This window comes from Pseudonaja textilis, chromosome 1 (assembly GCF_049901715.1).
Source record: "Pseudonaja textilis isolate UNSWEBS1 chromosome 1, rPseTex1.2, whole genome shotgun sequence".
Classification (NCBI taxonomy): Eukaryota; Metazoa; Chordata; class Lepidosauria; order Squamata; family Elapidae; genus Pseudonaja; species Pseudonaja textilis.
In genome coordinates this window covers 157,453,301-157,476,505 of record NC_141990.1, presented here as the reverse complement: position 1 = coordinate 157,476,505, position 23,205 = coordinate 157,453,301, and the positions used below count along the sequence as shown (strand labels likewise).

The window sequence follows — 23,205 nt, the reverse complement described above, 5'->3', positions numbered from 1 at the left end:
AATTGTAAATTCCACTATTAAAAAAAAAAAGATATCCAAAGGATTGGTCAGTAAAGAAGAACTTCGTCACAAATGTGAGTTATGAGGATACCTGATGAACCAATAAAGACTTTGTATGGATGTTTTGTTGAGTTTATCTATCTGCATCTGTACAGAAGACAAAATCTATCACCGTACAGAATACAGAACAGTAAAAAGATGGTTATCTCCTATCCCTTTTCTCCCATCTTGTAGCAGTAGAAGTAGAACAGTTACCACGAGTCTGTGAGTTCAGCCAAGAGTGAGGAAACCTCCCCCAACCCATTGAGGGTCAATTTAGTGACCAATCAGGCTTACAAATGTGGTCACGTGACATGGACTACATTTCCCAGGATACCTTAACTACATTTACCATGATGCATTCCCTTAAGGGGACAGTTCACAATTTCTATCCAATTCCCATACACTGGCTGGACAGCACAAAGCATTCTCCACTGTTTTGACTGTACTGTGTTTGGCTTGAACTGTAAATAATAAAATTATGTTATCAGTATTTTTTTTTAAATGAAAGCTTTACGTATGCTTTCTGGGGAAGAAAACTAGTATGAATTTCAATTCATTGTCTCAGCAGGAAATTTCAGCAGGTGTGTATTTGTAAAGCGTGGGAAATGATCTATTAACAATTGAGAACAAGTGACCATTTCCTACAGGTTCTGGTGCTATTTTTTGTCCTAAAATATCTCCCTATCCTTCTGCTTTTTATTTGCATGCGTCTTGAAAGCCTCATTCAATCAGTCATTGCAAATTTCCAGTGTTATTTTCCTCCTTTCTTTATTTTTTATTGTTTTCCTTGAATAGTATCATAATTGTTCTTTTAAACCGTATAAACCTTCTCCATTTTCCCACTATTTATAACACGGTATAATCCAGCCTTGGAAAGGGACAGGAGACATTACTCCCTAATAGGACTCAGTTGTGCTATCCTGTACTGGAGATTTTTCAGTGTATCAAAATACAATATTGATAATTTTAGTTTAGCAAGGGTACTTCATTTATTCCTGTTGCAGCAATCCCAATTATAGCAATTGTTGCTCCCTTCTTAGGGAGTTAATCTTTACCCTATCTTAAGTTAATGTTGTTGATGATTTTAAGGTACTTAATAGAATGATTTAAATAAAATATATAAAATTAAAAAAGGAACTACAGAATTTTTAGGGATACAATCCTATCCCAAACCTGTTTGAGCCTAGTAACAGAATTTCCATTTTACTCTGAGTTTAATCATATTAATCGTCATTCTGATCTATTATTAATTACCAATTTTCAGCACAATATAACAGCTTAGCTATGCATCTGTCCTGATTTGACCCCCTCTAGCATAGCTATCTGCAATATGAATTTCTAGACATTTCATCCTGAATTTTTGGAGAAGAGGAGGCTGAACTGCTAGAATCCCTAGGAGAGATACCATGTGGTTCAGCACTGGTCTCCTACTGCCACCTTCTGGAACCAACTCTTTAAATATGACAGAGACCACTTAAGGACAGTGGTCGACCATAGAACTAAAGTACAATCAATAATAACTCTCAATTCTCAGAATCAAGCAGGTGCCATCAATTTTCCAAGGTAAACTGCAAGTAAAATTCTGGAAGATTTCCTTCTCATTGAATGTGTTGCTTTTTTTTTTTTTTTGCAAAAATTTAGCATTCATGTTTTATTCATTCAAGTGGGAGTGGTATAGTCCTGCCCTGGGGAATGAAAGAGATTCATTTCATCCAAACACTTTTTCAGAGAAAAATAAGAAAAAAACAACCACTTATTTTTAGAGCTACATCTTTTTTAAAAAAGTTAAAACTTAATGCAGAGAACATTACTGGGAGCACAGATTAAAGGGATGTAAAATAGAAGAAAAAGATTTCTAACTTCATTGGTTTATATAAGGAGTGAGATAAGAAGGAGCTTCAATCCCAGAAAATGGCTCAGATAACAGATAATCAGATTTGGAAGGGACCTTATAGGTCATCTAGTCCAACCCCCCACCCAAGCAGGAGACCCTACACCATTTCTGTCAAATGGCAGTCCAATCTCTTCTTGAAAGTCTCAAGTGATGGTGCTCCCACAACTTCCGAGGACAAGCTGTTCCATTGGTTGATTGTTCTCACTGTCAGAAAGTTTCTCCTTGTTTCCAGGTTAAATCTCTCCTTGTTCAGTTTCCATCCATTATTCCTTGTCTGACCTACAGGAGCTTTAGAACAGGGGTTGCCAACCTTTTGGACCTCAGGAACCACCAAACTCATAATTTTAGATCCCAGGGACCACTAACCAGTTCTGTGGGCATGGCCTAATTTGTGGGTGTGGCTTGGTGGTTATGTTACTGGCTGGGCATGGCTTGTATGTAAATATTATAAGTATTTATATAAATATTGAATTTTTTATAAAAAAGAGCAACTTTTACCCAAAATCAGGCAAAGCAGGCAGATTGAGTTGCTCAGAGAATCATTTAGTGATCTATCTATCTGCCATCGGCTAGCTCAGTCTCTCAAATTTGCTTGTCGTAAGTCTTCACTGAATTTGCTTGCAAGCAAATCTTTAATCCTAAGGAAAGCAGAGCCGAAGTTCTAAAGACTAGCTAGAAAGCAATAAATCCAACCATTTCCTGCTTCCTAGCTAATTTAAATCTCCCGGCACAGCAGAACAGATGATGGTTGGAAAAAGGAAAAATAGCAATTTAGCAGGCAAGTTTACTGGGTAAGGAGTGAGTGCGCGGGGAGAGTTCCCGCAGGCCATGTGGGCGGCGCAGCCTTGTGTTTCTTTGCAGCCTGGATTAATTGCTTTGGGGGGGTGCTCTTGGGGTGAGATTTCTCTGAGGCCCACCAAAATTTTCTCAAGGCCCACCGGTTGGCAACCACTGTTCTAGTCTGTCAAGATCCATCTGGATCTTGGGTGTTAGTTATTCCTGCCAGCTTTGTATCATCTGCAAATTTGGTAAGTTCCCCTTCTATTCCCTCATCTAAGTCATGAATGAAGATATTGAAGAGTACTGGGCCTAAGACGGAACCTTGTGGCACCCCACTGCTTACTTCTCTCCATGTAGACTTAGACCTATTAAGGACTGCTCATTGAGTAAGGTTTGTCAGCCAGTTGCGAGTTCATCTGGTGGTGGTGCTATCTCTTCCACTTTTTTCTAGCTTACAATGATGTAGGTAGTGATCTACTTTGTCGAATGCCTTGCTGAAATCTAAATATATTATGTCCATAGTATTTTGCTGGTCTACTAATTTAGCCATTATGTTGAAGAATGAAATAAGATTGGTTTGGCATGATCTGTTTTTAACAAACCTGTGCTGACTGCTAGTTATTACTTTACTTGTTTCTAGATGTTGGCAGATCTGTTTGAAGCTATGTTAGTTTCTTTTTAGATTTTTGCTCAGTGATATTTCCAGTGATGTTGGGAAATTACTATGGGTAATTTCCAGTTTAATCTGTATCTATCTACTCTAATCAAGCCCTACCTCCAGAGCAAAGCAAGTAATCAGTTCAATTAGCAAAATTATAGATTCATGTTTCTTCATGAAGCATCCGCATACATAAAAAGAAGTTAACTGGAAAAGGGGGAAAAGGCAGGTAAAAATGTATATAATGAGACATGAGCACTAGAAAGAATTTATGTTATCTCTGTGTCAAAAGCACACAAAACTTTCCAGAAACTTTCCAGATTACTGTGAGTAATTAGGAGGACAGTGCCAAAAGGAGCAGCTTTTCGTCATTCTAATAGCAGAACAAAGATGGAAAATGTGACCCCAGGTGACCCTTCCTCTATTCTGCACTATTTAAGAAACAATTTGGTGGGTGGGGGACAATATATTCAACACTTTGGAGGTACTCCTCAACTTACAATCATTCATTTGGCGACCATTCAAAGTTACAATGGCACTGAAAAAAAGTGACTTACGACCATTTTTCACACAACAATTGCAACATCCCCATGGTCCAATGATTAAAATTCAAATGCTTGGCAACTGACATGTATTTATGACATTGCAAATGTCCTAACCATGTCCCAATCACCAGTTGTGACCTTCTGATAAGCAAACTCAGTGTGGAAGCCAGATTTGCTTAACAACAGTGTTACTAACTTAACAACTCCAGTGATTCACCTAACAACTGTGGCAAGAAAGTTCATAAAATGGAGCAAAACTCACTTAACAACTCTCTGGCTTAGCAACAGAAATGTTGGGCCCAGTTATGGTCAAAACGTCAAAACTGACTCAATGCCATAGTTACACCTGCTGTCGTTCTCAGTTTGCCAAACAGCAGGTTTGTGTATGGGACGTAGGTGAATTCCTAAGGAGGGAGGGATGCTCCAGAATGCAAGATGTTTAGGCACCAAGGTCAAGTTATAGAATGTTTGAGCAGCACAGACAATCTTTCCCCCCCCAAAAAACCCAAACTGAACCCAATTGGTTAACGATGAATTGTAGGTGGCCTGGAGGGGGAAAAGGGATTTTTACCTATGTGGGGTTTTGTGACAAAATCCAAGAACTGACTTTGCTTCTGTTGTACCTAGAGGTATCTTTCAATCTAAAGGAGCTGAGAGGTTCTTTGATTGAATATGCCGAATGGGGTGGTTAACATATAAGTCAAGGACTACCTGTATTACTCAAACAGATGTTTGGGAGAGGTACAGCTTTCCCTCTTTCTTATAAACACGTTAATGCTCTTTTCTAACAACTTTAGAACAGGAATGTATCTGCAGGTGTATGCAACTAAACAACATGTATGTTGAAAAAGGTTAGAGTGCCAATTAAAAGGGTGAACTTTTGATATTGTTTAATAGTTCAAATTGTTATTCAGTGGTTGATAATTAATAGGTAATACTATCTAGACCAGGGATATCAAGCTCTATTTTACTGAGGGCCATATCAGGGTTGTGTTTGACCTTGGGAGGGCTGGGGGCATGTCCATCTCAACATCACTCGTGTTGGGGGTGCTTGTGTTGGCCCAAGCACTCTGACAGCAAAAATGAGCTTTCAAGCTTCGTTTTTACCCGTGACAGCCTCCTGCAGTCCTCTGCCAGAAAAAATAGGCTCTCAAGCTCCATTTTCATTTGCGATGGCCTCTGGCAATTCTTTGCCAGCGAAAACGGAGCTCCATTTTTGCTGGCAGAGGCCAAGTGGGCCGGTCCTTTGCTGTTTCTAAGACAGCCCCACAGGCCAGATCTAAGCACCCCAGCACATGGGCCTTGAGTTTGGCACCCCGTTCTAGACTGCCATTATGTGGCCTTTGAGACCACAGCAGTGGAAAGCCGCCATCTCCCCACAAGGTTAGAGATTTCTTCCTTGGTGCTTTCTGAGGTTGGAAAATTCCAATCTTTGAAAGTTATGAAAGGAGATGCAGAGCCCTGGATAGGATGTGAGGAGTTTTGGATTCAATCCTTGTACAATCTTCTGCCACATCCCCAAATTAGGGCAGAAATGTGGACAGCATGAGAGCTGCTCTAAATTAATTTCTCTTTTCCTGCAAGGGGAGCTATATTTTAGGAGAGAGTAGAAAAATGCAAACATTTTTCTATCTTCATTTCCATCCCTTTGGTCTGTAGCTGACAGAGCATTGGATATATTGGCGTGCTTAGCATGAGCTCATGACTGCCAGTATCAAAAAACATTTCATCGTTGACACACAGTCACCCTTACATGCAGTATGCATTTGCTTTGGCTGAATCCTCAGTTAGTAACCAAAATGGACACATCAAAGCTATTCTGACCTCTTCCAATATGTATTTTATCAAAGATTTGGAATCATTTCAGAGCTTCAAAGGGTGCTTTTTTGGTTCTTTTCCTGTCCACTCAACATATTTCTGAACTGTCTCTAAACTTTCTACAAAAAGTAAACTTCAAGTTGGGAGCAAGGAAAGAATGTAGTCTGGTGATCGGTAGCATCCAGCCACATAATTCACTTCAATTTAAATTTATTTTTGGTTGCAGGCCAAAATTTTGTTTTAATTTTTAATTCCAGCAGCAAACCGTACAATAAAGAAAAAACGCCTACATGGGTCATTAATTGTTTTTTAATATAGAAAGCAGTCTATCAGATTTTATGTATACTTAGAATTTCTTTATATTTGAACCTTTTTTAAATGTTCAAAGAATTTATCAGGTAATAGAAAAACAGAGTATTAGTTTCATAGAATAACTAGAGCAGTTTGAAGGTGTGGTATTAATTCTGGAGGCCCTGTACGGACAGCTCAGCAAATAGTGATTCAATATTAGGTCTTTAAAGGAAAGGTTACTTTATTTCCCTTCCAGAATTTTGATTTCATTGATGATGAAAGTAAATGTCTATGGTGAAAACAGCAAAGATGTCATAAGCACCTTTAGGAATAGGGGCGGAAAACCTGAAATTTTACACGGGTAATAAATTCTGCTGCTATTGTTCTGCAAATTTCCACCTGGGACATGTTGATTGACCTTTTCTAGAACTCTCAGACCACAGTATTCTCAAGGATTAGCTAAGAATCTATAATAAGACAAATCTATGTTTTTTTCCTCATGAGGAATCAAAACATGTTGACAAGGATTGCCTGGTTTAAGATTCTGTCAGGCCCCAAGAACCATACCTGAATAACAGAATAATATAGTTAGAAAGGACCAACCCCTGCTCAAGCAGGAAATCTTATACAATTTCAGACAAATGGTTATCCAGTCTCTTCTTAAAAACCTTCAGGGTTACTTATGAGTAGTTTCTTTTATTGTTCTTCACTTGCAGACAGAATCTTGTCAGACTAAAGCCATTGTTTGTATAACTACAGAAATATTGGATCTAGACAACTTAGAACTACACCGCCTACAGTCTGACCTAAGTTTAATGCACAAAATTGTCTGTTACAGCATCCTACCTGTCAATGTCTACTTCAGCTTCCACCACAATAACACTCGGGCAAACAATAGATACAAATTTAAAGTAAACTGCTGCAAACTCGATTGCAGAAAATACGAATTCAGCAACAGAGTGGTCAATGCCTGGAACTCACTACCTGACTCTGTTGTTACATCCTCAAACCCCAAAACTTGAACCTTAAACTGTCTACCGTGGACCTCACTCCATTCCTAAGAGGTCTGTAAGGGGACGTGCATAAGTGCACCAGCATACCTACTGTCCCTGTCCTACTGTTCCCATTCATGCATTTATTCATACTCTTTTATTATGTATATACTTATACCTGTTTATACTTATATGCTTATATGTTATGTTCATACTTATACTCGTTTTTCTCATACATGCTTGACAAACAAACTAAATATATATATAAAAAAATAGAAATAGGAAAGTCTTCCTAACAACAGTTTTACCTGCCACAATACAGAGGTGGTATTCAGCAGGTTCTGACCAGTTCTAGAGAACTGGTAGTGGAAATTTTGAGTAGTTTGGAATACTGTCTCTGACTGGTCCCGCCCCCATATATTCTCTACCTCCCGAGTCCCAGCTGATTGGCTGGATCTTCTTTTGCTGCCCTGCACAGGAGAACGGAGCTGGAAAACAGGTTAGTGGGGTGGGAATAGAGATTTTGCAGTATCCTTCCCCTGCCACACCCACCAAGCCACGCCCACCAAGCCACACCATGCCCATCAAGCCACGCCCACAGAACCAGTAGTAAAAAATTTTGAATCCCATCACTGCCACAATAACACACCATATATAATAATTTATTTGTCCCAGTGAATCAACTAATGTTTTTGTGTACTAGTCCTATGTCCTATGTTCCTTTAGGAACTTTTTCCTTTGTACCATCATTCAAATATCCTGACATGGCATGTTGCTTCATCCTGGAGGGGAGGAATTCTTTTTGTGATCTTTTAAGGGACTTTTTTCTCCAACTTTCCAAATTTATTCATACTTCAGTGTATCTCTACAATATTGTTTTTGCCTTTGTTAGACTTACTTAGCTCAAGCATTCCTTTAAGCATTCTCTCTCCTCATCCCACCGGGCATTTGGGGACCACTATGAACAGCTGATGGGGAAACCTGTCTACTCTCCATGGGCTCAGTTACTCTTTTGATCAGAGTTCTTTCCCTCATCACTCCTATTGGGTTGGATTCCAAACATGTCTGTTTGCATTTCCTGCAGCAATCAGACACCAGTTGTCAAAGGATTTTTATTTTGTTGACTTTAGACAAATTAATAAACCATTGACTGCATGAAAGGAGGGCGAGACAAATGACAAAGAGGATCTTTTCCTGTTTTCTATAGAATTTTTTTTTTAAATTTGTAACTCCCAGGGTCCCCATATGCCAAATAAAATGGAAAACTGTGGGAACTGTGAACAGACATCAATAAGCCAGCTTGGAAGTAGCACAATTACAACAGAGATACCTAACACCTTGAGTTTTGTGTAGGAATTTTTTTAAACAAATCTCTTTCCCTAAAAAGCCTAATTTCCCTTCATTTTTTTTCTTGCCTGAACTTGACTTCAAGCTTAATGCTATATCTGTTTAATAGCCGTTTACAAAATCTGATCCATTCTCTCCAAGTCTAGTGAACGCTCACTGACAGTTTATAATTCATTGGCTGGCAATGATATGTAATACCTCTGTTCTAGCCAGAGTTTTGTTTGGAAAAAACAAACAATAACGATTTATATGCTCGGAATAGAATGAATAAAAACAATCCATGTAGTTATCCTAAAAGAATCCAGGGTTTACTTTTATTGTTAAGCCAAACTTTTTTTTATCTTAAAGTAATTAATTGTTTAATTCTCTGTTGATTTCCTATTATCTGTAGGCTGGCATAGATGGAGAAAGTATTGGGAACTGTCCATTCTCACAGCGTCTTTTCATGATACTTTGGCTCAAAGGGGTTGTATTTAATGTAACCACAGTTGATCTGAAAAGGTAAATATTATCAATTAAAGTAATACTATAAGTTTTTGGCCCTCTTGGAAGAATGTTTGTATAATGATATTATATTAATTTATTCCCATCTTTATGGGACTTATTTATGCTACTCAGAAAGAATGAAACAATGAATCATTACCAAAGAGGAACATTATGAGTAAGTAAAAGCACAACATGATTAAACATATCTTAATGTATTCTTCTTGGTTTCCACAGAAAGCCTGCTGATTTACATAATTTAGCTCCTGGGACCCACCCACCATTTCTGACTTTTAACGGAGAAGTCAAGACAGATGTAAACAAGATTGAGGAATTTTTAGAGGAAACTCTTTCACCTCCAAAGTAATATATATTATCTTTGTTTCTGAAATATTTTATTAGAGTTATGTTAAAATTGCCAGGCACTATATAAAAGTAAATGACAAATATATCAATAACTTTGCTTATAATTAGTTTGCCTTCCTCATAGATTGTCAGTCAGGTAACAATTCTAAATGTGTATCTTCTTTCTCTATCCTATGAAGTCATATTTATTTGAGTTTGAATTGATGGCCAGAAACCTTAGCCATGAGTTCTTCTATTTTTAAAAATGTTCATCTGAAGTATCTTGCTTCAAATTAAACCACCGTTCCTGGGTCTCCAATTGGGAAATAAACTCAGATAATCATCCAAATAAACTATATAATTAGTTCATTTCTTCAGTAGCTGAATGTCATTCAAGTGTGTTAGACCCAGCATATGTAAGTATGAGTATTTATGTCATGCTGAGTTGTGGGATACTTCTTCCCCCAGTATAAAACATGACATCACTTACCAACACACTTATGGTCTGTAAGATAAATGCATTTGATTTCAGGGACTGTAAGTTGTAAATTTTATTCAAAAGTTTTTGGTTGCAGCTGGCAGTAGATACTAAAATCTGATTAATTTTTTAAGATTATGATTCTCAGCCCACAGGAAACTTCTTAAGAATTACAACACACTTTTCAAAATTCTATTTCTATGTAGAACTTTAATCACACATCTCTTTAAGTGCACACATACTGGGAGCCTCCCTCCACTTTTTTTTTTCCTGTTGTTACACTGAAAAGGACTATTATAGCTTGGACTGATTTTCAGCAGAGGGAATTAAGCAATAGGCTACATTTACAATGAAATGAAGCTGTGTACTGCCAAACTCCTCCATATCATTGAAGATATATGGCTTGTTCTGATATAAAATTACAGTTCTTTGGTTTCTTTGACTTTAAGCATTGGTGCAATTAACCTTGTCATAAAACCCCCGGCGGTGTGACTTAAAACTAGTTGGCTTCCTATGGCACCACTCATTTTCAGCAGGGTCCTGTAAGGCTGACATGCTGAGATAAGAGGCAGTTTTAAAATAAAAATTGATCTTCAGAAATGTTGTTTTGTGTTCTAGCAGCACTTGCCAGGAACAAAATGTGTCTTTTAATGGTGTATTTTTGTGTGTGCATGTATTTGTGAAGTTTTGTTTTTACCTTCCTGGGAACATTATTTTTTAAAAACCACCTCTTTCTATTTACAGATATCCTAAGCTTTCAGCCAACCATCGTGAATCTAATACTGCAGGCATAGACATATTCTCCAAATTCTCTGCCTTTATCAAAAACACAAAGCAGCAGGACAATAACAGTAAGTTGTGAGAGAAGAAGCCACTGCATGTGCTTCCTCTGCAGATCTATAGAACACTCTCTTTCTCTGATGATGAAGCATTCTCTTCACTTCTTCATGACCAACGTCTACATTTTGCTTCGCTCCCCAATCCTCAGCCTTTGTTTCTCTTCATTCACTTTTTGGCAGTTCATTAGGCACATGAAAATGGTCACTCAAATGGGCAATTTTAGTTGGTGCATGTATCCATAGTGTATTTCATAGATAGAAGAAGAAATATTATTGCCATTTGTGAATGTGTATTATTGCCATTTGTTCATATCTCATGTTGCTTTCTTACAGTAATTTGGATGTGGATTTGATTGCTGAATGTCTAAGCTGCAGGGACTTCTTCCAAGGGCCAAGAATAATTATTCTTATAATTATTCTACATTGATAGATCAGTCACCTTTGGGTAAACTTTGCTTAAATCAGACTGTGAATTGATGTTAGTGGCTCTTAAAATATCCTGATAGGGGCAGAATGCTGTTGAGAATGAAGGATGCCTTGTACGCTTCCCTTGCCAATGAATTCCTCTTCCTTTTCTTGGATTGAAGGAATTTGCAGTTTCATGTTTTGCATTATTTGATATTTTATTTATATTATTTTTTTACCTCTTTTCATAAAGAAATCATGAATGTTGGCAAATTCTCAACTCAGTCTAACATCCCCATTTTTAGATGGTAGAAGAAGGAACATAATTCTGTTTAATGGTAATAATATGAATGTGATGGTGAATCCACATTAGGATAGTAAAATTCCTTTCACTCAGTTGAGCCCTACAGGAATTCATTTTCAGTCCTTTCTCTCTTTTGTTTGATTAAGTTTGCTGCCTTGAAATATACAAATTGAAAAGTCTGGAGCAGCCTGGCTAGGACTGTAAACCCAGAAGCAAACACATATCAAAGTTCCACAATTTTTTAGCATCTTGAAAGTGAGGGAATTGATTCCAGATTTTCAAGTTGTGGCAAGCTGTGTTTAAAGAAAGTGTGCATATTTATTATTTCAAGCCAGTTCAATTACAGCCAACTTGATTCCATCTACCCCCCAACATCACCCAAATCATTTTAATAACAGGTTTTTCTAAGGCTTGATCTTCACCACATACCATCATAGACTCTGCTTTGACATTCTCTGTATAGTCCTAGTGCTGTAGTTGCCATAAGTATATATTCATTTCTGATCCAAGAATAAAGAATTCTAGGAAGATACACATGGGAGGATACTCAAAATCAGTTTTTTTAGAATCTTCTCTTTGAGTGTCCCCTAGAGTTAGTTTCTTTCTTTCTTTCTTTCTTTCTTTCTTTCTTTCTTTCTTTCTTTCTTTCTTTCTTTCTTTCTTTTTCTTTCTTTCTTTCTTTCTTTCTTTCTTCTTTCTTCTTCTTTCTTTCTTCCTTCCTTTCTTTCCTTCCTTCCTTCCTTCCTTCCTTCCTTCCTTCCTTCCTCCCTCCTTCCTCCCTCCTTCCTTCCTTCCTTCCTTCCTTCCTCCCTCCCCCTCCCTCATGATGTAGCAGGTTAGTATAGCCTTTTAAACACTAATAAATAAACTGAACAGCTACAACTTATTCATACTTATCAGCCATATTGTTTATTTGCTGCTAAGGAGGAACATATACATCATCAAGATCGTTCCAGTTGACTAAATCCTTCTTAATGTTGTACTTACTTTGGCATGAAGAATTAGCCCTTTGATTTCATTGGAGGCTGTTTTTCAATTTGCTTCTGAAATTACTTTAAAGGGTGCCCAATGTGGGTGGCTGCATTCATTAAGGTATTTTACTGGGTTATTTTCACTGCAAACTGAACTGAAAGACCACCTGCATGGTTTCTTTCATTGGACTTTCCAGCTGTCTGACCAGAAGAATCTTCAGGCCTGGCCTGAATTCAAATCAAGCCCCCAAAATAAAAGAACATTAAATCATTAAATTGACATTAATTAAAACTTTCTCCTTTTGCTGATCTAACGAATATTATGGCCACATGATAAATGGATTAATTGTTTGCTGCTATATAGAGCAAAATAAGGTTGGTTAAATGGTGTGGGACATGTTTCCCCATGTAGTTGCATGAGTTTTACTCCAGCTTAGGCCTGCTGACATGGATGTATTTACAAGATGACTACAAATATTTAGATTCTGCTTATGCTACTTCTTTAATTAAGCAATTGCTGGAATCACATATGGGACTGTGTCATGATTAGTTTGAAGTATGACTTGTTCAATTAGTCACAAGATCTAGGTTCACACAACATGTTGAGTCAATTGCAAATCAATTGCATCTGTCTTAGCGCAGTGCTTGAGCCGCAGTGCATGTCACAGTTATCAACTTCCTAAACCATTTATGATAACTAGAGGTTGGGTTAACAGGCTGTAATTAGGGCTGTACTCTTCTGAGCTTCATGGAGTGGGGAATTCTACCAAATACAATTTCTTCTGTCACCACAGCTTCAGATGAAAAGAACTGGGCCTGGAGAAATTCACTATTGGAACTTTGCCAGAGTTAACATTTGGCAACCTTGCAGAAGGAGTGTGTGCATCATGAATTAAGGTGGTCAGAATCTAAGCATTTTTATTTTCAGGAAAAGGGTTTGAGGTTTCAGTGTATGGATTTGATTTTCAGGCCTTGCAAAATGCACATTTTTCCAAATTGAATCACTAAAGCACAAATATGGATATCTCTTCTCCCTCTTCCCACCCAAATATTTCTCAAAACTTGGAGTTTTATTCTCTGTTAGGTGTCTGAGCACAGCAGAACACAGTGGAGAAAAAAGTTTTATGAAGGTGGACCATTCAGGGTCACAAGTGCACATCCTGTGACAGGCCAGGGAGGCAAGGCAAGCCACATGAAAATGGCAGCCCTCTTCCCATTGATCCCATTAAGCAAGCAACAGAGGGAGCCAGAGGATCAAAACAAGGAGAATTCTGTTCTGTATATGGTTGTATTCCAAATGAGTTTTTATTCCCCCAGAAAGATTAGGTGTATAGCTTGAGGATATTCCCAAAGCCATCAACTGTCTATTTCTTCATCCAGGCCTTCCCTCTGTGGTGTTGCATAAATAGTTCCCCCTCTATTTTTTAAATAATTATCAGATCTCATAGAAGATCATACATTTTTCATTAGATTATACAATTCAATTTCTTTAATTTTGAACTGCTTTGAGACATAAGGGGGTAAAAATAAGATGGCAGGCTGACACTTTTTCTAGCAAGTACATTTACACAATGATAAAAAGAAAAAGATTTTGGTGGCTTCATTTACTTCCCTTTTATGCTTGACCTGCTTATGACTTGAAAATGTACAAGCTTATAGTAGACATGGAAAAATGAACAGAATTTATGCAAATCTCCCAGAAAGCTTTGTGCTGGGGAAAAGCAAGTAATCATAAACTGCTCATGTGTAGAAAGGAATTGTTTTTCAGCTTTAATTTCTCTTCTTTGGTTTATGGTTACAGTATTCTTTAGCTCTTATATGGAAAAAATTACAAGGCCCTCTGGGGAGAGAATGAGAACATTGATAAAATTGATAATTGATGTAAGCTTCCATGAGCCAGAATGGTAAATTATAAATTAAATATATAAAATAGCCCCTGTTCCGGTAAATTAATACATAGTATCATAAATTATAAATAAGAGCTTTGGTTTAATCTTGGGCCATTAATCATAAATAAGTTTAAATCTTGGCTGTCTGTTTTCAATTTCTTTGCTGCCTTTGAAAATACTTTTATATTATTACCTGTGATGCATTCTGTACTTAATATAAATCTAAGATCACTTATGTTGCCCCAATTGAATTTAACCAAAAGGAAGATGACTCTGAATTTATTACTATTCCTCATACTCCAAAGAAGTGTATGAATGTGTGGATGTGTTACAAGAAACTACATACCAAAAAGGCAGAAAGTTTAATTAATTACTATTTAATTATATGCAGAATGAGATACCCATTTATAAAATTAATTGATCCCCATATGCACAGCCAACTTTTCTCTCTCACACACAATCTACTCTTGGACACGCAAACACAGAAATGCCCACATAGACCTTATCCAGCTAGCAAGCAAGCAAGAAAACTGAACAGAACAGACAGGAGCAATGAAGTGGTTGTTGCATTTGCAGTAGGCAAGTAAAAAAAGGAAGATGGAAATGAGGCAAGAGAAAGAAGTAACTGGGCAGGAATGCAAAGATAAGAGAGAGAAGCCTGTTAAAACCCCTCCTTTCCTATTGGGACCCAGGATAACTATGCTGATAGGAGAGCAACATTGGAAACTGTTCCATTAGCTCAATTCCATTGGCACTAACTGGCTCTCAAAGGTTTCAGAGAAAGTTATTTTTGCTCAATCCAGAAATATTGGAGAATGAATTTAGGATTATGTTAAAGAAAAGAACACCTAGGCTACTATAGTTCTTCCTTGACTCTCTTTGTTGAGTTTCTTCCTGAGGTTTTGTCCTTTGTATCAGCTCTTCTTCTTTCTTGACAATTCACACCACTATCTGCTGTGGACTTTCATGGTTGGCCTCAATTCACACCATTTGTTCTGATATCTTTTTTGCTTTCTTCTGTTTCTTGGTCTTTAGCAGTTGCATTGACCACCAGGAGGCAGACAGGACATGACTCTGTTTTTTTTTGGAAGTTTCTACATTTATCCTTAACAAATTATTTGATTTGATTTTGCAGTTCCTCGAATTCCCTACCTATGAAGTTCAGGATTTCAAAGTGATTCCTAGTATTCTCTTTAAAAATGATGGGTGTATGCTGCAGATCTTATTATGGAAACTAGTTGGCTTTGTTCTTCTACTATATTTGTCATGGAATTCACACATGAGCAGATTGTAATCTATTCTACAGTTGGTCTCTAGTTTTCCTTAGTAGCATGCTAAGTGTCACCTGACTTGAGGGGACTCATCATCCCCACAAGCACTTTATAATGTCTACCCTTGTATGTGGTAAAATATAGGAATGGTTTACAATTGTCTTATGCTGTGCAGGATGAATTGATGTCTTTGCTATTGCTGATATCTCCAGAAATTTTAAATCATGCTGTCTGATACACAGTAAGTGCTTGCTTGCTTTAGCAGGGCAGCTAAGTTGACCTTCATGCTTTGGGTGACACTGCTTGGTGTATATACTTTTGACATCACTCCCAACATTTTCCCATTCCTTCCTTCCTCCCAGGAAAACACCACACACACACACACACACACACACTGGGAAGCATAACTAAACTTGATATAATATTAATGATGGAATACTGAGAAATGCTTTAAAAAAACAAATTGCTGGGTCTGTCAGGTACTTTGGTATATACCTGTGACTTCCTTGCATGTGTAGAAGTATGAAGGACTCATATCTATTATGGGGTTATAAAAGCCCCTTTCAATGATACGTTAATGCATTGCTTACAATAAATAGTATGTTGTTTTTTAATGGTTCTTATTATCTTTTTCTTCGTACACTAAAAATAACATAAACATATAAAATACAAGAGCCATTCAAAATCTAGTAAAAATATTGAAAAGCAATTTGGACGGCTGCTAAGACGCAAGGGGGCAGCATAGTCTAGGCCAAAGATGTTAGAAGCACTTCTATTCTCTCGTGGTTGCAGTCTAGCATGTTTGGAAAAATTCTAGTTGCTTTGGATGCCTGATTTTCAAGGTATCCCCCGTTGTTCTTTGATCATTTAAATTACACTGCACACTGTGTAAACACAGAGCAGCTTAATTTGGAATGCTGTAATGATCATCTTTCATTTATAAATTGCAGTGGCTTTATATTTAGGACTTGATTTTCCTTTATTGCATTAGTACTTGGTATGTGGTGTAAAGAAAGGAAGCAGATAAAGGCACAAACTATCAAACACAGTTTCTTTAAAGAAACAGATCAACAAACCAAGATTGCGAGTGACAGTTTCTTTAGAAGGCCAAGTGGGGCTAGAATAAATTCAAGGTTTGCCTCAAGATGCTTTAGCTTCCAGATAGTTCTCTATTTCAAGCCCAATTTGTGCTTAGTGATTGTTGTGAAGGAATCCCTTGGGGCATGCCAAGTTTTTGGAAGTCCAGGCAACTTGATTTTTGGACTTGAATCACATGAAGTTTGCAGTTATAAGTAATGCTCGAATGGAGAAAACTGTCCTCATACATACTGGAAACTCTGCAATCCTGTGATGGGAGGCTGGGCTGGGGTGGAAAAAAGCAATGCAATTTCCTTCGCTATATATGGTTTTACTATAAAAATGTGCCCTGTTTGCTTTATGCATGAATGAGCACTTTGTTGATATTATAACTATCAGCCTTTGATATCCCTTTGTTTATGAATTCTCTCTCAGATGGTGTATATGTAGTCACTTCCCCTGAAAAGTTGACCTTGTCAATCATTCTTTCTGAGACAATTCCATGTATAAAGGATGGGCAACTTTTTATTCCCAGGGGTTGCACATCATATTTTTTTAAAGGATCAAAGATTGTGGTGTATACTGGATAGGCTCCATCTTATAAATGAGCAAAACTAGGTTCTTCCTTTTTCTAATTTCAGGAGTCTGGGGGTTTACAATAAACTGTTTTTCTCAAAAGGGTAGATTTTTTTGTATGTAAAGTTAAAAGGTTTGGGGGATTCATTTGGCATCTGTTCTTAACTACAGTGATGCTAGCATAGCAAAATGTGTCATGATGCAAGCACCAGCCTGTCATGGTTGCACTTGAGTATGTAAGGGGCAGAATTGGGCCTTGCTTGCCTCCCTCACTTACCTCCAGTGGATGTCTAGGTAGGGAATTGCAAAAATGGAGTGGGAGAATTCTGTGTACCTTTGACCCCCTGTATGGAAGCCATCTTAAGAATGCTCTATTTTTTTCACAGATATTGCAATAAAAAGTATTTCTTCATCTCTCTTTTTCTCCTTGTTGTAAAGCAATCATACTGTCCTCCAATGATTAAAAAAAAAACCCACTTATGAAGGTATCATTACTTAAAATGGGAGAGTTAAATAAGACAAAAACACAGAAAAAGCATTTGATTTAGCCTCTCAAAAGTATGTTGGAAAATGCTTAGAAGAAGAAATAATGGACTCACTCCAGATTTTCATTTTGCACCAGCTTATTCATGTAATCCATTGAATGTGACACAGGAATGAAGGCACTTTTTAAAGCTGGAGCTATTGCTTTTGACTGGTGCTCCAGGTGTTTCAGAAAGAAAGTGGGACATAGAAGTACAACTTTGGAAATTTTAAAGCCATTTCTCCTTCTGTCACGTTAAAACTTACCACAAAATTGGATGAAAAATTTGCAAGGATTTGGAGAACCAAACCTACCCCTGGTGCTCCAGATTGTGCACCCCTGCTTAATGGCTACTAGTTTTAGTCATGCTGATTTCTTCCTCCGTGGCCCCTTCTACTGAAGTGGACTACAGGTACTTACTGCAAACCAACCTTATTAATAATTCATATTGTCGTCCATATGAGAAAATTGCCAATAATAACTAAAAACAAAACAAAACCCTGCTGCTGTTCCAAAATAACTTCTCTTGTAATTCGTCTGATTCATCAAACCTCAAAGCTTTAGGCAAAGCAGAAATGTAATGCTAAAAATGTCATTAAGACAATCCACCCCCCACCCACCCCCAGTGACTTCCAAAGTCATCCAACCATTATATTGCCAAAATTATAATAATGAGGCAGGCTTTGTATCCCTTCAATGATGGCTGGCTGATGCCAAAAGACACCCTAGGTGTATAGTGGGAAAATGGCCTAAAGCTTTTGTTGAGTTGTACAGCAGATGATGAATGGAGAGACAGCCAGCTTATTGTGAAAAATACGGTTTCAGTGAACTGGGCTAGACACATCTTGGTTTGAACTCCACAAAAATAGTTTCGCCTTATATTAACATAACACTTTTCTTTTAGAAATAAGTATCTAACCAATTATGCAGAGGATCTAAATCTTTGAAACATTTGGAATAAAAATGGAGGAGTAGGAAAAACCAGCTTTAGTGTTGTATCCTAACTCTGTACACTCCATTGAATTTCATGGATTATGACCTGCTCAATAAAGAGTCAATCATAAAAACACATTTTCTTTGCCTCTGTAAGAAAATGAGATAACAAGCTGTTTGGATGTGGATATGTGTGAGCAAAATAATTGCAATTAACAAAAATGTACACTCTGTTTTTCCATTTTAGTTATAGAACTGTAAATCTTTGGTTTAAAATTATTTTTATTTTCTATTTGAAAACAGTCTGTATTCAACACCACAGTGCCCTTATTATAATATTATCCAGCTTTTTCCAACTCTAATTCCTTAATTGAGATTGTAGAAAGCAAGTAAAAAAGTTTCTAAAAGTTATTTTTTGTATTGCTTCATATATTCAGTAAATTTATATGGGCACTTTGTTTAGTTATTATATTGCTATACTGTTTTAGGTGTTTCATAAAATAAAGGTGAATGCAATAGAATATAAGTCAATGCTAACAAACATTCCAGTGGTGGGATCCATTTTTTTTTTTTACTACTGATTCTGTGGGTGTGGCAGGGGAAGGATACTGCAAAATCTCCAATCAGAGGTGGTATTTGCCGGTTCGCTGAACTACTCAAAATTTCCACTACTGGTTCTCCAGAACTGGTCAGAACCTGCTCAATACCACCTCTGAAACATTCTTAAAATACAAAATAACTGAGAAAACTCTTATAAATATACCAATTGTTTCAGTTAGAGGAGGAATGTTGGGACTAAAACAAAACAAAACAGTTTCTTGCCTTTGTATATGTTTCCATGCTTGAACTCCTTTCTGGTATAAGTTGCTTCCCAACCCACATTGGAAGAACTGGCTGCTTCTGAAACTACAGAAGTTGGCCATCTTGAAGCTAATAGGATTGTTAAGAAACTGAGTTGGGGTTAAATGTGACCTTTGATGGGCACATTTTACCAGAATGGATCAAACTGAAATCTAAAGATTAGTTGGTTAGTTTCAGCTAACCAACTGGATAGTCGGTGGGACGGCTTGCCTTCAGAAGTTATGGCTGTTCCATCACTGACGGCTTTTAAGAAGAGACTGGACAGCCAATTTGTCTGAAGTGATATAGGGTTTCCTTTTTGAGCAGGGGGTTGGAGTAGAAGACCTCCGAGTTCCCTTTCAACTCAGTTATTTTGAAAGTTTTAACAAAAATGTGATGGCTTTGAAATCTCATTAGCTGATGAAGTGGATTTGTTTCATTTTTAAACCTGGCATTTCTTTTCCACCTTGTTATTCCCTGCATACCAGAAAATTCGAATAGACCTCATGCAATATCAATCGCAATGAATCTGGAAGTGATCAAGGAAGGTGGTTTTGGTTTTTTAAGCTTTTTTTTTTAAAAGAGAATAAATCTCGGGTGAGACTGAATATTTATGAACAGTTTTCCTCTTTGACTCATTTTATGTTGCATCCAGTTCATCTGTATGTGTTATGGGATAAATTTTGTGTGGATGAGAAGAGCAATAAAAAGAAAAAGCATCAATCACTGGGCTAAGGTAGCAGCGGTCACGATTCATTTTGCACACAGGTCATAGTTTGTTGAACATGGCTCTGCATGAGAGTTAAGCAGCCCATAGATTTACAGAGATCATTTCAGTTGCAGATTGAAAGGAAGACCGGTTGCCTTTAAAACAAAAACAGATCTGGGTATCGGCACCACTAAACTAATATTCTCTTATATTGCTATCACAGACTTTATTGTCTCCATTAATACAAATTCTTTTGACACTTAACTGGAATAAGGAGCAATTCCTGCACTAAATCTAGAATACTCACTTTTGAATTTGTTGTAAAATTGACCTAAGATTTTTTTTTTTAAATCATCAGCCCACCTAAGGTGGCTTGTCAATTTTATATTTGACTTATACATGGTTACATGAAGGCTAAAGTTCAGGTAACCACTGGCTCACTTTCAAGAATGCCATTTCCCTTAACCTAATAGATTTATAAAACATATCCATCTACTGGAACCATGGGCCGAAAGAAATGAGCAGCCCCTGATGCTGCTGGATCATTGGCATTATGCACTTTCTCTGTACCTAAATATAAAAAGGCTACTTGCCCATTTGCAGCACGTTGATCTCCTGACATTTCTTAACACACTCCATGAAAGCAGGTGGCTTTAAAATGAAGAGTGCAACTGGCTGATCAAAGCTCTGTGTCTTCTTAGTGGATATTATATACATTGTATATATACAGAAAGGTGTGGGATTTTGCCTGATTTTGCCCCCACCCCCCCACCCCCCATTTTGAAGCCAGTAGATGCTCTTGCAGTATGGGCATTATGTGTTGACATTGTTTAGATTAGAAGAAGCCTTCTACAGAAGGGCCATTAAATGTAATGGCTTCTGGGTCTTTATTCTTTTAAAAAGGGGGTGTTTATTTTTATGCTTTTTAAATGTAAATAGTACCTTCTCTATCATCATAGAGGAAGGTGATTTGGAGGAAATTCAGTTGTACTGTAGAAAAATATCCTTCTAGACCAAGAAATATATTACTTTTGGCCCAGTAAATAGTGGGGCCCAACAGATTATCCTCATGAGAAATACTTCTAGCTCTGTACTAAAAAATAAGGTTTACCAACTGGCAACTTAGGGACAAAGGTATCTCTGAAAGCTAAGATTACCTGCTTTACCTACCAAATGGTAGAGAAGGTCTAGTGCCAACCTTGTTCAAGCTTTTACAAGTAACCAACTTCCACATTAGGAATCTTAATACTCTGAAAGCAGTTCCAGATTTTGGGGTTCCCACAATGTCCTTTACCTGCAGTGAAGATAAAACTTTCGCAAAACTTTGTTTATTGCTTGATATGCTTAATTTTCCCACTGAAAGGAACTGTTGCTTCTCACTCCCTCTTAGCTCTGAATTTCAGGTCTTGAAAGAGACATGCTAGTTTGATGGGTTTGAAGTGCCCCTTCAGTACCTTGAACAAAGGGGCAGAGTCAGTTCGCTTCCGTATTTTAGCAGGGGATGAGCAGGAAAGCTAGTGAGCCATCCATCTTCCTTCCTCCCTCCCTCCCTTCCTTCCTTCCTTCCTTCCTTCCTTCCTTCCTTCCTTCCTTCCTTCCTTCCTTCCTTCCTTCCTTCCTCTTTAATAAAATAGAATGAAGAGAAAGGAGAAAAATTTTTCCCCCTTTCTCTTGTGTGGAAGGAGTAGGGGAGAAGATGAAAGGAATTTTGTGGCTACTAAATCTGAGGCATCTCCGGGCAAAGCATTGAAAGCTCCATTGAATTTTGAGCTGACAGAAGGGCAGAAAATCCTATGTCCTCCCAACTGCTTCTGAGGGCTGAGGGAGTTAAAAATAATGGTAACATGCCACAACCTGTGAAGTTTCTCAAACTGCATGTATCAGTTAAACCAGAGTGGCTCAGAACTGAACCAGATCACTGGTAAAGATGAAAGAGTCCATTCCTCCAAGTGATTGTCAAGAAATTAACACTCCTAAGAAATGGGGTGCTCTTGGTCCCTGCTTCAGGACATGAGTACAAAGCATGGCTCTGTGTTTCATGCTCCCATCCCACTTCCATTTGGCAATCTCCAACTGAAAATATGAAGCAGATGGTCAAAAATAGACACTGATTGGTTGAGCCAGGATTTCAAAAATCAAATTGAGTTAAATTAAGTTAAATAAATAAGTTGATTTTGGAAGGGAGGTTAAAACAAAATAATATGATTTCTTCCTGGCTGTGAGAGAAAAAAAATAATTCTTCAGGTGTTATTATTCTAAAACCCAATTGATTTTTTTAGGATTTCCAGGGTTCCTCTCATAATAGCATTTTGGGTTCATTGCCATCATTACCATTTAATGTGTGCCTCATGAAGAAAAAAGCAGCTGAAGGAAATTATTCTGACAGGAGAATGTCAGTGTAAAAATTCAATTTATGAGCTGACTAAAAAGAGATAGTAACACTTTTGTTTGAGAACCTGGCAACACTTCAGTTCTTTTTAGCTATGCTTTTTAAAATGACAAGTATGACTAGCAACAACATGTGCAACACATGTACCTCCAAAAAGGTACTTCTGGCCATGCCATCATATAGACCAAAATCCAAGCTTAGTATGATCACCAGGCTCTGAAAATCTAAGAGATTCAAGAATCGGAAAGGAAGAAAGTCTTTTCTTTGTTTTTGGCCCCCTTTCTACCTTATTCTCTTAGTTTTTATCTAGAATATGAGAAAGAAGGCTAGGAAAATAGACAGGCTGCCATGGCTGCAGATAGGCCCCACCCCACCCCCAGTAAAATGTATTGGCTCTTGGGTAGGTGGGGAGAATATTGACCATTAAAATAGGAAGACTAATATGAATTTCAATGCTTCAAAACAGAGCATTCTCTGAACATGTCACACATAGAAATCATTTGGAAGTTGGTTTGGTTTTTCCCTCTTATTGACAAGCAGACTGGTTCCAGAGCAGGTTTTATTTTCCAACAACACTGAGGAGAAGGAAAGAGGATGGGGGAGGACTTGATTACTTGGAGTCTCTTAAAATGAGTTACTACTGCTTTTTTCTCTCCCCTCTTGTATTTATGGTGAGAGTATATTGATCTTGCTCATAGGTTTCTTCTTAAAATTGAAATAGATCAGCTGGGTGAAACTTACCATTTATAGGCATACTTTTCAGCCTATGTACAAAAGGAGGGTCAAAAAAATGAAGACTCCTGTAA

The 23,205-nt window shown here is 37.5% G+C and overlaps 1 protein-coding gene across 2 annotated transcripts in view; it reads left to right on the top strand.

The window, feature by feature from the left end:
* The window catches only part of CLIC5 (CLIC family member 5), a 70,091-nt gene that overhangs the window by 35,935 nt on the left and 10,951 nt on the right, over positions 1-23,205 (top strand). For both annotated transcript variants that reach the window (XM_087919404.1, XM_087919405.1), the window contains exons 2-4: positions 8,759-8,868; positions 9,088-9,213; positions 10,418-10,524. In XM_087919404.1, coding sequence (XP_087775530.1) covers positions 8,759-8,868; positions 9,088-9,213; positions 10,418-10,524 — 343 coding nt within the window. The remainder of the gene's footprint in view (positions 1-8,758; positions 8,869-9,087; positions 9,214-10,417; positions 10,525-23,205) is intronic.